General features: G+C 39.7%; 1 protein-coding gene and 1 long non-coding RNA gene across 13 annotated transcripts in view; one reads left to right on the forward strand and one right to left on the reverse strand.

The window, feature by feature from the left end:
• LOC114578087 (rap1 GTPase-activating protein 1) overlaps window positions 1–18,062 on the reverse strand; it is a 101,778-nt gene that overhangs the window by 29,735 nt on the left and 53,981 nt on the right. For 10 of the 12 annotated variants that reach the window (XM_062080613.1, XM_062080612.1, XM_062080611.1 and 7 more), the window contains 2 exons: window positions 9,913–10,024; window positions 9,747–9,839 (listed from right to left, as the gene is read on the reverse strand). In XM_062080613.1, the coding sequence (XP_061936597.1) occupies window positions 9,747–9,839; window positions 9,913–10,024 (205 nt within the window). Of the gene's footprint in view, window positions 1–1,826; window positions 2,993–3,034; window positions 3,992–9,746; window positions 9,840–9,912; window positions 10,025–18,062 lie in introns of those variants that run through there. The other 2 variants (XM_062080621.1, XM_062080622.1) reach the window with 2 other exon arrangements.
• Window positions 9,925–10,482, forward strand: LOC114578088 (uncharacterized). The gene is made up of 2 exons (XR_003698704.2): window positions 9,925–10,046; window positions 10,157–10,482. It is a non-coding gene; the product is annotated as an uncharacterized LOC114578088 (long non-coding RNA).

Raw genomic sequence — 18,062 nt, forward strand, 5'->3', positions numbered from 1 at the left:
AGTGAATGGGGGATGCGGCGTCGATACGCGAAATGCAGCCGCGGAGAAAATGGAGGATTTTATAGGAGAATCGAAAACTTTTGAACAAGCTATTCAATTAATCACACGGAAACAGAGTCTCTTGAGCGGAAACGAGGGAGGAACGTATCGTCTTGGAGACATTCTCGATTATTACACCTCGCTTAATCCTTTCTTCGAGATAATCAAAAAATAAAAATCTTTCCAACTAGGGAAAATTTATATTTCCGTAAAATAACGCCGTGGATCGTTGTTGAGAAGGATTATTCGAATATATCGGTTGTTGTGGGATATTATTGACGAATGGAGGGGGGGGAACGACAAAGAAAGATTGTCCGCGAAATTATTCCAGTCTGTTACGTAAATTATTATCGATCTCGGTGTCACGGTTAATGAGAAGTGGGCAGAGCCAATGAATCATATACCGAGAGAATCGACTATTTCGAGGGCATGACGAGTTCTTTGTCACGAACTTCACCACTGAAAGCTTGCTCATTTATTATGCAAAATACGAGAATTTATCTTGGGTCGCGTTCTAGTTTCCTTCGAGGAAGAAGGAACCTGCTTATCACGAAATACATTCCAATAATTCATAATAAACACCTTCTTCGCGAATAATAATTCTGGCCGACGATAAAATAAGAGATGAACGCTGAAAATCTTAAGCGGATCGTTAAATTCGATTAATAGCGAAAACGTTGCATTCGTTTATTGCGAACACTGAATGGGAAATTCTCGTCGATCAAACGAAATTTCAACTTTCAGTCGGAACGGGAAACAATTTGTTGACGAACACCAACAACAGCTGTTGGTCTCGCTATGAAACGTTCGTGAAAGTTAAATAATCGATTTCTGAAATATTTTGATCCGAAAAACAACGAAAATCCGATTTTAACCATTTATATATATTTTCAAAGCGAGCGTATTTTACCGATGATTTTTATCAATTATATACATCTACGAAGATCGAAACTCGTGCAAAAAGGTGGAGTAGTAAGGTTTCATAATTGATCGTTTCAACTCACGATTTCGAAACCTTTAAGCAAACTTTAATTCGCTTTCGACGAGTGTAATTCTCGCCAATCAGACAAACAATTCTTGGACGAGAATTGAACCGGCTGTCGTCGACAGCACGTGCTGGCGAGAGTCGTTAAAAGCGAGACTTTAACTAGATGGACAACCGAGGCCCTTCGAGTAATTGTGTCAACGTGTATAGGGTTTCGCGCGTGATGCTGGCCAACATCTTAAGCTGCGTTTACATTGACCGAAACTGTTCCACCATAGAAACGGTATACGATCGATTAACGCGAAGGTTATGGACGTCGGTTCTTTGGAAAATTGTTCCAACTTAAAGTTTTAATGCAAGGGTAGATAAGAATAACGCGAAACGATATTCAAATAAGATCAAATATCCGTTCAGAAAGGGACGGGTAAATGCGAGCAATTTTATCAAACGGGAAGATTGGCTATCGTCCAGATCCGATTTGAATGCTCTTTGACTGTAAAATATGGTCCAATTTGGACGGGATTTGCCTCGATAGTTAGAAAAATTCGGACGATTTAAAAAACTGATTAAACCGTAATCGTACAATAAATATTTCGTATTTGTGTAATCTTGGCGATATCGATAGTATCATCGATAATGGCGAGTACTACGCAGCGTGGGTGTAGCGTTACGCGTGCAGAACCAACGAGTCAGCCGGTCATGGGAAAATAGAAGTTTTTAAAGCGCCTTGGCCGTAGAACGATGGAGTAACGGGTTGTCGGAGGAAAATTACCGCGAAGCCGATCTTTGTGGTTACAGTTACCGCGCTCGTTTCTCGCCGTTGCTCCTTTTCTTTCCTTTCCATCTCTCCTTCCACTTCTTGGACCCTTTCTTTTGTCTCGACACCGGTGTTAGAACGCTGCGACTAAGGTCTTCTGCTGCTTTTCCTTCCGACAGGTTCAAAACTCGTCGAGGTTGCGCGCAAAAAAGCGTAACAACGGTATTACACGCGTTTCTCTCCGGCCTGGACACGCCATGACCAACGCTCAACGCACGAAAACCAAATACGCGGAAGCCTACTGGGCATGCGCAGCTGGAGGAAATTAAGATCACCAACGGATCATCCGGAAATGCGCGAACAACGCACCGAACGCGCACTGGTTCGACCATTGTTGCGTTCGATCCCCTGTGTCACTGGAAAATATCAACCGGTCGGTTTAATTGGTTGCAAAGCAGACGTGAAAGCACGATCGTCGTGCAATTTGCTCGTTATTCGTGAAACGCGACGAGCTATTTCGAGATCGCGTGGATTTCGTTTATACCCAACGATTACACACTTGTATCTTTGCCAAACGACCCAAAGTTTCGACGAGTTTAATTTTGTCAGATGCTCCTTTCGTATTTTTCTTTCAAATTTCGTCAACTACGCACATTACTTGCGAAAGTTTATCGCGTAATAAACGTAAAATTACGAGTTACAAACAAAAAATATACTGCTTCGTTTAATACCACGAATTGTTTATTAAATATATTTAATATCGATAATGATCCAAGATGAGATTCGTAAATTCCTATTTTATTCTTAATTCCATTGCGTAAACGGTTCATCGCAAATTTTGTTGAAAAAAGACAACGAAATGTAAAATTATAAACAACCACAATGATGGGTCTTACTTGAATAATCTTCTCTCGTGGAACATATGTTCCATTCATAAAATGAAAAGGTAACCAGTAAGCCGTACGATATTTTCCTTTCATAGATCGACATCTGTCGACGATAAAAACTCTGATCGGATTTGATCGGAATGATAACCAATCTTCCCTGTCCTAAAGAAAATCCAATCGTAATAAATCCAACCGAATCTCGATGTATAGTAATATAGTAAAAGAGAAAAAGAAAAGAACGAAAAAGGTTCATAAGATAGTTCCGGATTCGATGATAAGCTCTATACTTGGAGAAAGGGATCAAAAGAAGCGACGAAATAGCCAAGATTATCGTAGTGAATTTCCAAGAGCGCGGGAAAAACTCACCTGTGATATTAGTTTCGGCAGTGTATGCGTATGCGCGTGCGCATGATTGCTATGTCCTGTCGAAGACCGTTCGGTGTTAGGCCGTTGTTGCTGCTGTTGGCCGGCATCCGATCTGAGATCGTGCCTCCATCTCAATACACCCATCATAACCGCCTACTGTATCCTCGATTGCGTTTTAAACCTCTACAAAACACGTATCCTTTCAACTCCGCACTAGGGGAACCAGTTCGATCTTGACGCACCGACCTAACCTAACGCGACGAGTGTCCTGTTGCACCCTTTACGAGGCTATGCTGATCCTCGAAACGTTAGACACCTCGATAAAGCGTACGATTAAATTCGACTCGGTACAAGTCGGCACACGCCGCGTAAAAATACGAGCGTATCATAAGCGATATTTGTGCACTTATTTTTACTTTGATCGAAAAACGCGCGGGAAAAAAATCCTTCGTACTACGGAAATATGCATATATTTCTTTTGTCGTGTACTAGCACACCGATAACCAACCACCAAACTATACGCCAATATTTCCGTTTCTGTAATTTTCTCGATAATATCTCGTAACTGTTCACAACACTATTCGCGTGTATATCGCGAATAAATACAATTTTGAATCACTTGAAATTCGATCGTACGACTGTTCATTTGATCACTAAAGTTCACTGTCATTTTCATAGTTCGATCTCTCGCAATCGAACCGCGGACAAAACGTATACGATACCACTTAACGGTGCGTGTCACTTTTTCCTGGTTATTCTAGCTTCTCTGGTCGTCGCTCACGTTTCGATCAACCGAGCGAGGTCAGAATAGAAAGTGTTTACACCGTGGGCGCGTTCGGTAGACAGGATTGTGTACACACGAGCATGTATACGATACACGAACACGTAGACGGACGAAAGGAACGCGTATCAACAGTTCGGTGTCGTAGAAATGCAGGAGCGCGACTGGCATCGAGACCGTACGGTTCGAGGCTTGCCTCGTCTGCCGTCTCTGCTTCCCACCGCTACCTCCTCACCCCCCCTCTCCAACCCCATCGTGCTCGCGGCTTGAACGTCCTGCTGTTCTTAAAGCTCTCCCACCATCCTGCTATCGTGCCGTGAACAAACGTTGCCATGGTCGCCATCAAACGCGTAAACTTGGTTCCACGCAAACTTCCATCATTTTCTTTTCTCGAGATTAACGATCAATCGATTCGATCGTAGGCGTTCTCAAATTAGCTCTCTTCGAGAACCGTTAGTTAATAACTCGCAATTTTTCATCACAGTTACGAAAACCAAGTAGTTGCGAATTAACGGAATTTAATTCGATCAATTTTTTGAACGCGACCGCCCAACTATTTTCAATTCAAATCGATTCGATCGTTTAAAGATTTCGTATGGAATTATTATCCGATTTAAATTCGTACATGCTATTTCTATATTGGAACCAAGATTAAAATATATGTATAAATAAATTTGACAGATTTAAAATCTAGATGAATTCGTGTTTTTGACGTTGAATGCTTGCCGCTTTCGAATTTATTTGCAAAAAAAAGCCGAAAACGACATTAATTAATGTAACGTAATTATTTGCTTATATTTTAATTTTTAATGCGTATTTAAAAAAAAATACGCTTTTCTATATCTATAAATTATATGTGTTTCTACTATAAATAAAGAAAACATGAATCATGTCCACGTTTTGATTTACCAATAAAATAACATTGCCATTTAAGAAAGAAAATTTATCGATATATTCAATATAAAGGATAAGAAAGTACAAAAGCTTTTATGATTAAACATCTAATTTTATAAATTGACATTTCTTCGAATGCTTCCCTCGACTACAATTTCTCTAATGGATAGCAACGATGCTATGAACATTAAGCTTCTCCGTTCAGGAACAGAAACAGAGAGAGAGAGAGACAGAGAGATACATAATCGAGCCGCAATCCGCAAAATAATCGAAACCTTAACAACGATGCTCGACGATGAAGAGAAGAGTTCTCGAGCATCGATGATGATCTCGCTAAAGTAGCAAACCGCAATTCAATCCTAATTCTGCAGTTGATTCGTGCGAAACGTATTCGTCCAATTGAGACAATTTGCAAGCATGGACGGAGAATTAGTGGCCGAGAACCAAGATGGTAAACCCTTAAACGCTCTATAACCCTTATAACCCTCGTAATCCTCTTGTTTCACTCAATCTAGACTTAACCATCCGATAACTGGATGAAAAATTATCGAAAACGAGAATTTGATGAAGTTTGACTCTCGAAAGCCAAGGGACGAACAATTGTTGGGCGAAATTGTTTTAACGACAGGTGGAGAGGAAGGCGGAGGGAAGGTTTCCAGCCAAGAGGAAACGCGCTGCCACGGCACAGAGGCTGGCAGCAGAGCGGATGTCATTTCGTGGTCGACTTATTTCGTTACCGGTATAGGTAGGTAGATAGTACCAAGGCTTCCCATTCCTTTGTGTCCACCTCTTTCATTATTTTACCCAACTTCCTGCGTCCGAAAGCGACACAACGGCTTCTCTCGGCTGCGATCGTCTCCGCGATGCCGTTCCTCCCCTTCGCCTCCCCTCTCCGCCTTCCTTCTTCGCGGCCATCCTTCCCCTCTCCTCCTCCGCCCCTACCCCCCTTTCACCGCCTCCCTTTCTCGCGTTTCTTCGTCTTGCGCGCGACTCTTTGAAAACGCCAACCTTGTTCCATTCTTAACGACCGTTCTTCGAGTCAAAGACATTGGGCAATAAGCGTCGGACCGACTACGAGTTATCGCGTTGACGCGTGGGCAGATGCCTGCCCTCTTCTTTATTCTTCAGAAGGAACATCAAAGCCAACCTCTCTTTCTCCGGGAATAGCAGTGATCCTAGGGCACGATGTAGTTTATTCTCTTCACGGATGGAAATCTGCGTTATGATTTACGACGAATACGGATACACGAGATATGAATATATAGAATATTTCATCCGATATTCTTTTCGGACTCGACCATCCTTTTTACGGATAAGTTAAAATAAAATGCAAATGCTATCTCTTTTTACAAATACGAAAGTGTATCTTATCAAGTAAATACGATATTTCTTGATCTTTAAAGAATGGTAAATATACAAGTCTGGTGATCGGCGAGGTATTATTACAAATGATAATGTGAATAATTAAATGAAAAATATTGCGATTATTATTTGGATATCTTGGAAGGTTGGGAAACACTGAGCTAGAATAGTATCGATATCGGCCTCCTCACTCCCTTTTTATTTTTACGGAATTAGGCTCGAATTCGAGATAACAGACAGCTGCGTTTCGGTTTAAATTATTGTATCGTGGAGAAACAACGATGGAATCATCATCCTTCGATGCATGTTCAACCGATCGACCGATTCTCCGCGCTTTCTCTTTTTTGAATCATAGGATTCTTTAATAACTTTCGAAGGAAATCGATGGTTTCTTCCTTTAGAGAATATTAAAATTTTTATACGAAGGAAAAAATCGATCGATTGGTTACGACCACGAAAGAAACTTCTTCTCCATTGAACATACAAATATAAAATTTAATTTAACGAGAGTAGACGGAACGTGTAAATAAACGTTACTTAATTTACGACGTTTCTTTATGTCAAATTAGGAAGTTGTTCTATTGTTGACACAGAAACAATTAAAAATTAGGTAACGAGTACCGTTCATTAACATGACAATACATACTCGCACGGTCTCGGTTATTTAGTACCGATGGAAATTGAACGACCTCGATGAAAAAGTTCCCTCGTATTCCCTCAGATTTCTTTCCATCTCTGTCTCGTGCGCTCGAGGATTAAAATTAGTTTATTATTATTAATGCATACACGCATTGCGTCACGCGATAATTTAATAACCGCGAAAAAGAAAAAAGAAAAAAGCGGATATATATATTACGATGCGTAATAATAACGATTTCATAAAACGCTCAAAGCGTAACGATGTCAAGTTCGGGCTGTGTTTTGCGCCAGTTTCGGGGTCGTTCCCACGTAAAAGCAGCGGATACAATAACCTGTTGTGTTACCGTGAACGTAGCCAAACTTGAATCTCTCCGATCTTCACGGATTGCGAGCAGACAGAAATCAGAAAATCTTCCCGGCTATTCGGTTAAAGCCACACCATGACGAGCGGTCGCGGCGGTTCAACCGACACTTCCGCCGCGCGTACCTGCACGGCCGGAAGCGTGCTCCTCCCCCTTACATCCTGAGGATCACATATGCTCGTTTTACCAATAACGACATCCCGCATTTTCGAACTTTTCACTGGATACTCGTCCGTTTCCACTAAACCATAAAGCCAATTTACGGTCTACACCGACTTCCATTTTATCGAACGAACGTGGAATTTTAAAAAGTTCGAACATGAATCCAACTTGAATCGAAAGAAATTTCGATTCTTATGTGGAAAACTTAGGAATTTACGGTAAGTCGTGTTTTCTGAAATTTTCTTAGGAAAATCGATCTTTTAATTTTATTCCAACGTATGTTGTAATCGTTTGAAGAATTTTGTTAATTTGTTTTTTTTTTAAAAATTATGAAACTTGTATCATATATAAATGTAGAAGATATTTAGATCGTTGATTGGTATTGGTTATGATTTTTCAAATAATAAAAGATATGACATGACGGAATACAAAGTACAAATTATTTATCTTTTATATTAAAAAGTCAATTCTATCGAGATATATTTAAATTAGTTGCTATCTCAAATGAGATGTATGAATTTTACTTTGGAAAGTAAGGTAGATTTCGAACGGTAAAGTGGAATGGATCGCAGCAAGTAAAGAAGATTTCTTACTAACCGACTAAATCGGTATTGACTGTCGGTAAGTTACCTTTGCCTCTCGTATATATCTACTGCGTTCCTTCTCGTAGACGAAAGAAAACTGTTATATCGATTCATAGTAAAATATCGGTCGATCCAATAGATTTTCTTTTTAACTTGGAGATAATACTTGTAAATCTAAGTTTCTCACGATATTAATGTTACACGTGTTATACATATGTTTACATACATTTGGATACCACGTGGAGAAAGATCGCAAAAAAGCAGATGTATTTACTTGCTATTTTCATTTTTTAAAATCTTCCACAAATAAAATCTTTTCCTAACGTTTAATTGAGATACGAGAATAAATAAAGGATAGATATTAAATAAATTTATATCGTCAATTTTTCCCCAGATATCATCGATTCCATTTTATAAAACAAAAAAGATAATCGTTTAATCTTTTCTGTCAAGAGTTTTCGTCGCGTCGTAAGAAAAAAAATCCCCTTCTCATTTTTCTCACATTCAAGTCAACAGTCCTAAACGATTCTCATTATACCAAAGCGTTATACCAAAAGTTCATTAAACCGTAGACGACTACTTTCGTCAATTCATTCCGACCATTGATCGACGTCGAACAAAGAAATATCCCTATATCGTTAAATTTTACCAGACAACCGCAACACTGAAAATTGACACTCGAATGATCCCCACGATCATTTTTAATCGTACGAATCTTCCCCTCTCGGTCCAATACGTGACTGGCGAAATTCTCCCTTCGAAATCTACATAGACTGAAAATTTTATAGATACTGGGCGAGCAGAATAAAAAAAAAAGAAAAGGAGAAAGAGAGAGAGAAAACAATCCTGATTGAAATTCAAGCAGCGCGTGACCAAACGATTCGTCCTATAGCTTTTTGCTACCCGTACCATCATGACGTTCATTTATCTTCGAGTGATTCGCAGCAGACAGATTGAGATTCCGGTTGCACGTGGATAGTACTAGCCAGACAAGTGAGCTCGCGGAACTGATTCTGCATACGTACAGAATTTTTCAACCACAATGGAGTCTTAACTACTCGGGCCTCCTGCCAAACACCGCGCCACGTTTATCTCTTTTTTTTTGCTTCCTTTTTTTCTTTCTTTATTTACCACAGAAAGATATATATATATATATATATATACATTTCGCCACCGTTTATCTTTCTTTTTCTTTTCTTTTTTATTCTTTTTTCATTTGCCACAGAAAGATATATATATATATTATTGTATTATAAATACGAAACGTTATTTATCGTACAGATACGAGATATTTTCGTTCCATTTCATCGTATGCAATTATTTCTAATTAATTCGCGACGACAGCTGATATCCATCGAGATAGAGATACGCGCTACGTGTTTCCAAATATAGCTATGCGACGTGTCATGGATATTATCGTTCGATCGATATCTCTCGATTAATTTCAATTAACGTTGGTTTATTAACATTCATCGAAAATGAACTTGTTTATCTAATCGTACGTTAAATTCGAGACATATTCCATTCGTTCTATCGTATCAACGAGAATAAACGAGAGAACCGTATCGATCGATGTCAAGCGATGATAAATCGGAACACGTCGCGATCTTTAAAATTATTCGTGAGAATTAATACGAATTCATCGATTTCTTCGTTCGCCCTCAAGAATTTGATTAGACCCACAGGACGAATTGTTATTAAAAGAAGTGATATAGATACCGATCTACGAACCATATACGGGTGATATACGGGTATCGGCGTTAATTCAATGTCCCTTAAGACAAGATCAAACTAACAGTTTTCTCCAAGGAGATTCTCATTAAAATAATCGTTAAATTACAAAATATTAAAAATCATTAGGAATGTAAATTTTGATGACTTAAGGTCCAACGTTAAAAAATAAACAAGAGTGTTAACGTGTGTTTTACCTGGGAGAAGTACGGCGGTAGAACGCATCGTTGATCGTCGAGACGCGAACACTGCACTCTTTCCAGCAATTCGAATAAATCTTGCGTGGTACTCTGCAACGTTCGAAAGTCAATCGACAAGTGACAACGAGTTTATCGAATTTTCTTATCGATCCAAAATTCTCACCTTGATCTTCTCCTGCTGATTGCCACCCGGTTGAACATCTTGTCTCTCGTCCTCGGAAGCGCTACGCCGGGACTCAGCCTCGCAATACACGGATTGCTCGAGCTGTTGTCTCCTGAAAAACGATAATCACCCGTGTGAGAAAATTTTTATTTGATATTATAACAACTCTTTTTTCTTTTTTATCTTTATTTTTTTCGTTACATTCACGAAAACTCATAAAAATGATGTATCATTCGTTACACAGTCGCGCATCGAAGAATGGTCGAGAGATTAACGTCGAGGAGCAGATGGGCCGGACGCGATCGACTAGACATTCTGGAAAAAAGTCGTGAAGATCGCCTAATTCGACGCCCCCTCCTACGAGGATCCTTCGAAACAACCATCTGGCAGCAGCTGGTGCTGCTGCTGCTGCTTACTTGCCCCCCTCGGCCATCACGCACGATCTAATTTTCTTTTCGTTTATCTCGGATTAACATTTCGTCCAAATATATGGATATCTGTATGGATAGTCGTAGAAATATATAACGAGATGTTGGTTCAAAACGAGCAAACAATTTCGAAAGAAGTTAATAACACGTGTAAACATTTTTTCCTATTTTCGTTTTCTTTGTTTTTTTATTCCGTATAAGGTCATTGTTGAAATAGTGTAACAAGTGATGGGGAAAATTTAATAGTTGAAGTTACGGAATAAATTTTATTTCGATAGTTTATCGTTCAAAATATAATAATAATTGTAATGCAAAACGATCTGAGATTACAATAGCTAGGAATAAACGTTATTCAAGCATTTTAATAGGTAATTATTTAAAGTAGTCTTTGAAATTTTTAACTAGTTACTTTTTCAACTCTGTCGATAACCTTTACGCCAATAGGTAACGCGAAGTAATTTTCGTTCATTGAATATTCCTCCATCCAATGAAATTAATATAGGAATCAATTTACGTACAATTTTCTCTTTCAAAATTTCTCGCAAAAAAAAAAATTACGTTGTACTTGTATTCTAAATCCAATCAAACATACATTTACTTACAACTGATCGCGAATCAACCAATTGAAATGCGAATTCAATCCGATACATTATTCAAATTCTAACCCTCCTCGACCTCGCTCTCAACTTTATTCTTCGAGGAAGCGGAAAGTACGTTTCGCACAAAGGTAAGAACGTAAGGAAATCTCTCAAGTAGGTTGCACACTGTATCGATTTAAATCCTTTTTTCCACCGAAAAAATCGCGTGTCCTCGAGAAATAACGATAGTTCCCTGTTTCTCTTCCAGATGGAGCGTCGATCGTTTTTATCCATAGCGGAGGAAATCGGAACTACCGTTCGCAAGCGCTAGTCGTGTCACCAACGGTTTTAAAATTACATCGTTCGAATGGAAAATGAGAATGAAAACTCGATATCCGCACTGGGTAATTCAATTTTCACGTTATATTTGAAATTCTGCGAAAGAAAGGTATATTTATACGAAAGGCACACGCGGTCAGCTCGACGTCGTTAAACTCGATTAGCAAAAGCGAGACTCGCTCTCTCTTTAACCCGAGACAATCGTTCCGTAAGATCGAAATCGTCTGGTTTTATCGAAGTGAACTACGCTTCAATTTTTTTTCTCGATCAAATTTTTCCTAATTTTCCAGATTATCGTTATTAAAATTCGTAACGCACGTTCTCCTTCTAGGCAAAAATTTGGCACTGATCCAAGTTGAAATAGTAACTAGCTGAAAAAAGTCTCGAGTGAAGTTATCTCTAATTACTTATTAGAACGCTCGAATAGCATTTATTTCCAGCTATTATAATTACCTTTCGCATAAACTCGAAGTTTCCTACTGCAATTATTCCCGATTATTATTATTTTCGAAGAATGAATTAAAGCAACTTATGGAAGTAAATTTAATTTTCCCTGTCTCCGTTCTAAACAAGCATTCGAGAAGCTTGGAACTTGAGAGAGGAGAGAAGATTTCCAAGCGTAAGAGAAGGACTTTTCTCACGAAGGGATACGCGACGATCGATTTCAATCCGATTCCTCGCCTCGAGGACAGTTTTACGCAGTCTCTCTCTCTCTCTCTTTCGCGCTGTGAGCCACAGTTGGCCATTAATCCGTTGAAAAAATACGTAGTTAAAAATTTCGAACAAAGAGATAAAGAATAACATTTGTTCGTAACTACAATTCTTTGCCATTTTTTAAAATTATTTGCGATTATTATTTCGTTTAAATAAATTATTAAAGCGACTTCGATTATTAAACTTTTGACGCTGCAGGAAATATGTTGGAGCATATTGCCGGAAATATCTCGGCCTTTGGTCGCGGACTCTTCAAAATCGGAACGCACATCTGCTCCACCGATTTGGAACAGTCAAGAGGATCCCGGTTAACACTTTCAACGTTCTGTTGCCATTCAAATGTTCACGATTATGTGAGCGTGGCATTTACACCAATGATTAAAATTTTTCCAGGAAGGAATAAAAATAAAAATAAAAATAAAAAGATAATCGTACTGGATCTCTCGATCGTGTCGCGGGTAATTTAAATAATCCAATTCAAAGTAACTTTGTATTACTCCCCCCTTATTTCCATTACAATAATAATACAATCTTAATAAAGATCCCGATAATTTCTGTATTTTTATTCCCCCTCTCTCGATTAATTAAAATAGTAGCACATCCATAATTTTCGACAAGGGACCGTTGAGAATCGCGAACAAAGGCTCGTAAAGCTATCCTCTCACCCCCCCAACGAATCGATGAAATATTACGTCGTTAGCTGGAATATAAATTTACATTCAATCTCCACTCGTCATCCTTCCCCTTTGGCAAATCTAACATTTTTCCCTTTTTTCCCCCCCTTTTATTATTTCCCCTTTCGAAAAATCGGCGGGTTCGATTTAGTTAAAAGGAGCGAGTGTTGGAGAGGATTCGATGTAACGACGCGCGTGCGCGTGGTAGAGCGCTGCTTGATTGCGAAAGAAGGATTGGAAACGAGCGAGAAAGCGGACAGGCAGCGGCCGGCCTGCCTCGACAAGGCAAATCGGCGAGCTTCTAAAACGAACTCGCAATCGTTCTGCGACTCTGGCATTTATCGTCGTATCTGTCGATAATCGCGCATTCCGCCTCGTCGACCGCCATAAAGGTGTAGCTGTTCGACTCGCGGGGTGTCCTGATCCATACCTGGATCGAAATCGAGGCACGAAAGAGAGAGGGAGAGAGAGAGAGAAGAAAAACTCTGTAGTTATTCGCAATCGAACGAAGCTTTTCTCTTTTCTCTCGCCCTTTCCTCGTTTTCTATCATCGAAAGCCTCGAAAATCCACGACACGTTCCTCTTATCTCGTCTCAACGTTGAATGAGAAATTTTCATGTTGGACGGAAAGAGATTTCGAGTTAAAATATAATATAACGAGTGTATAAGGGAAATTTATTTTAAAGTTTCTTATTGCTGTTACGAGGGAACAAGGGATGAGAATGATGTGTGATGAGAATTGATATGTAATATGATCGGAAGAAGCGTGGATATATATTCGAAAATGGACCGAGAACGATCGAGAAACACGGAAAGCGATTATTTGCCTTTTTAAAAGAGGAACGGTTGTTATTACTAAATCTTCCAGTTTACATTGTCGAAGGTAAAATTACGCTTTGCGAACAGGTTTTTCAAAGAAAAACAAAAGAAGAACCGCATCCTCCGTCGTAACGAGACTGCTTGCTTTTTATCGTACTGTAACGCGCTCAAATATTCGAGTGATATATTTATGCATTATTACGTAAGATATTATATCGATTACGCACGCAAAAACTTGCCAATTGTCGACGACAGGAAAAGTATATGCATAAAAATCCATGGTCCGATCGCCGACACAGTCGTTACATACATCGGTGAGAAAAAAACCACTCGTTTCCTCCTGCGATCGGGTGCAAAAATAAGAAAAATCCGAGAAAAGAAAGGAAAGAAAAAAGGAGGGGGGGAAAAAGAGGAAAGAAAAGCGAGGACGTTGATGATAACTTAATTTCTGAAATTATAGCGATCGTAACGGACCGCGCGATATGCAATCTGCGATACGTAATGCTTGCCTCGTATCGACGCAGAAAAAGGATCGTCGGCAATTAGTTCGGAATTACGATCTGCGCCACTTGTACCGTATTTTCGACTCGCCAACGACATCTATCGGGCGACCGTAATAACAGTCGTTAGAGTGACCGCGACGACGCAACACGGCTACGGCTTCCTATCCAACGATTTATCGAGAGCACGTAAAATCGGGACAGAGAGTTAGAACGAACGTGTTTTTGGATCGCTCGTGGCAAATGAATCGTGACAGATAATTAACGCATTAAGAATTGAAACGGTCGTATTGATAGACAGACGCATAGATAGATTATCGATGGACAGGTTGTAAAAGGAAATTTTTCATGCGTCTACGCACGCGCGCCAACTACTACGATTCGTACACGGGCTCGCGACACGCGAATGGAATTTCTGTTTTCAGCATCGTGGAGTCTGCGTTTCGCGTTCAGCGCTACCGCTATTATTCCAGCTCGCTTGTATCGGCTGGCAGCGGATAAGCACAATCGCCGACCTAAATAGCTATGATTTTTGTCAATTTGACAGTTGCTTCGCGTTGTGGAGACTCGAAGGCTGATCGCCGCGATGAATTTCTTCCTAACAAGCACGCCAACGAGAAAGAGAGAGAGATAGGTTACGTAAACGTTTCGTATCTGTTGTTTACTTTCCAAACTAATATTCCCTTCTACTTTCACCGCATCTCAGAAATGATTTATCGGCGATGGCTACTACTACTTTTCCGCTATATCTACGATCGTGAAGCGTCTAAAAGGGTCTATGTAACAAGGGGAATAATCGATACGTTTTCGATACGGCGAGAGAGAACAATTTGTTCGTTTTCAAAACGAAACGGAATTTCAAGTAGCTCGGTCATTATTGTCCTCCTTCTTATCGTTAATCTCGCATTCCTTTCCACTGTAAAAGATCGGTAAAAGGTTGGGTGTCGCGTTGTATCTCGTGCACCTTATCGCGCGTTTGTAAATTGAATTATACCACGGCTAAATACCGAATCTTATCTCCGAGCGCATTCTCACCTCTGTTAACGATACATACACGCTCACGCGTGAAATTCGAAATTTCCAAAAAATCGCCACTCGAATTTTCATATTATTCTTTTCACATTTTTCTCTTTTTTTAATCGTTAGAAAGTATGCAGGTAAGATAGATACGAGTCCTTTGAACAGAATTTTATTGAAAAATTCCAGGGAAGTTTGTGCCGCGAGATCGTTATTTCTCGTATTCCGAAAAGGTCAAGTCTAGTAGAAATAAAGCTCTTGTTTTTTGAGAAAAACAACCAAGTTGCGCAACAATCTCAGGGACCATAATAAATTATATATATATATATATATATTTTTTTACAAACGTGTATATTCTGATAAAACAACGAAATTTGAATTTTTCCATTTTCCCCTCTCTCGAGACTGAAGCTCGGGGATTTGGAAAACGATTCTGTCCACGGTCGACCGCGTTCGAAAAAAAGAGGGAAGATCTCGCAGGAGACACACACGAGAAAACTACGTGGCTGGTTTCCCATAGGAATCGGGTTTCTACGGGAGCTGCACGTGCTGGTGAAATAAAAGAACGGCTCCAATTAAACGAGTTAATTTAATAAGCGCTCGTGACGAGGGCCCTGCTCTCACCACGCCAGGACTATGAACAAAAACGCTATTTACGCGACGCCCCCTGATAAATTCCTCATTTTCTAAACCGCTCTTGCGACAAGAGTGCAAGCTGCAACATCATCAGATCGAATACTTTGGCTCGAAATCTTGAGTTTTTTTTTCGTAAAAAAGAAAAAAGCAGGAAAGAGACTAATTAAAAAACTACGGTTCGAATAATATGTATTGCATAATTGAAGAAAATTATTTTTATTAACAATTTTTTAAACAAAATACGCAGAGAACTAATCGATGATTGATCGATATAAAATCTCGAAATATTTATTTTAATTTAAATCGTTATAAATTATCGATAAGTTTTTTTTTCTTATAAATTAAAGTTAAGTAATTACGTAATTATATTAGAATTCACGCAATGAAACGATCTGTCAATCATTTTTTTACATCTTCCACGCGATAAGAATGTACGAAAAATTTTCTATTTTTTTTTAAATTATATTAAAATTAATTCACGGGAATATATTCGCCTAGAGGATTCTTTAATTTTAACCTATTTATTGCCAATAAAAAAATAATATTCCTAACTTTAGTTGCCAATTTTTCCATCCCTTTCAATGTTTACAATTTTACAATTTTCAATTTCATCGTTTTACTTTGTTAAATTTTCACTGTTCAGATCCATAACCGGCCCGCATCCATCGGGATAATTTATAGGATAGGAAAACTTTTTCCTTTTTTAACACCCGTTTCTTTGGAATGTACATATCCAATTCTCCAATTTATCGAACCAATTTATCAATTTTTCTAATCAACCTTTCCACCACACTAATTAAACGAGATATTAATTTTACGCATTCCAGTCGAAATTTTTACATCACACACGTTTCTAAGTATCGATTATCTAAAAATTAAATCAAATCCCCGTATAATACAAATTCAAAATTTTACCTCCCGCTTATTCTGAAAATATTGGAAATATATTCGAGCGCACCGATATATAAATCGATGGTGCACAACAATTTTATCTCGTGAAAGTTATCGCGCCGCCCGTTCAGATTTACCGTGCCGAGACGAGTTTATCAGTTTCGAGGAAAGTTCCCCCGACCGAAGGCACCCACCACGCAGGTACCACCCTTTCCGCGACCCTGGATTGAAAAACGATCTCTCTCTCTCGTTTGATAAACCTCCCGTTGTTACCCTCCCCCCCCTCCCCGCGATTATTACGCAAGAATATCACCGCGAAAATTGTTGCGATACCGCCAAGCGGACCAGTTTGTCGGCAAACTGGTAAATTACGACACTCAAGAATTCGGGCAAGATTTAAATCTTCGAACTCGTAGAACGATGTGACACTTACGGTTGAAAATTACCGGTCGTAATTGGTCGTAAAAGCAGCTGGTCGAATATGAAAAAAAAACGAAAGAAAGCGGGAAAGACGGATATATGCGTGTAGAGAGATACGCGCAAGGCCGGCTGGATGATGGATCGTTGCAACAAAGGTGGACGGCCACGAACGCGCTTTCTCTTTCCTCTTCGATTTTTCATTTTGCTCCCTCCCCTCTCGACACGCGGGACACACCCGTGACGCGACGCCACATTGTTGCCTCCGATCGATCGATCGATCGATCCCAAGTATCCCGCCGCATCGAGGATACCGAGGAGAGCGTCGAGGAGCGTGCTCGCTGCCCCATGATAAATGCGTCGCGTTCCTCCGCGTGATCGCTTTATTACAGAGCATGCTCTGTTGCGCGTGCACGCGTCGATATTTAACATCGATCACCGAGCTTCGAATCTCCGCGAACGGGGGAGCACACCCTTTCCACGGTGGCCAACCACCGTGAAATTATTCAGAGAGGAGTTTCGGGTTTGCGCGGTAACGAGAATGTGTATATAATGACTCGAGACGAAGTAGAAAGTTTGCAGAGCGAAACGAAACTTCAATTTTTCTTGATTCCATCGCGTATTATTAATTAACGCCTCCTAGCACTTCTTCATCGTTTTACGTTTTTCACGATTTGTATCGACGTGCGAAGCTCGAGAGAAACGAACGAAGAAAATTGGCAGTTATTCGTTTTTTAAATTCGAATATCGAGGAAAGGAAATATAGGCTCGAACGTTTAAACTTTCAACTTTATCGAGAGTGGAACGCGCATAAAAGGATCCGAAGGCGACCTCGTATAGTTTTCGATTTATCGAACGATAACGAAATACAAATATTACGAATGAACGTAGTTTACGGCGCCAAGCCAAGTCTGGACCGAGTTGCGATACAATATCCTGTTGCGCTTTCATTCCGGAAATCACTAGCATCGCGAGGTGAAAAACGTCGATGAAAAAATTCGCACGATCCTATTGGCAAACTTAATTTCCAACGGCAGAAATCCCCGAAAGCGCGCGAATAAAGCGTATTCCGTCGTGAAAACACGCAGCGAAATAATCAATTTCCGCGTCCGAGATGCTTGTCGAAGGATCGATGCG

This window comes from Apis cerana, linkage group LG10 (genome assembly GCF_029169275.1).
Source record: "Apis cerana isolate GH-2021 linkage group LG10, AcerK_1.0, whole genome shotgun sequence".
In the NCBI taxonomy this organism is placed as follows: domain Eukaryota; kingdom Metazoa; phylum Arthropoda; class Insecta; order Hymenoptera; family Apidae; genus Apis; species Apis cerana.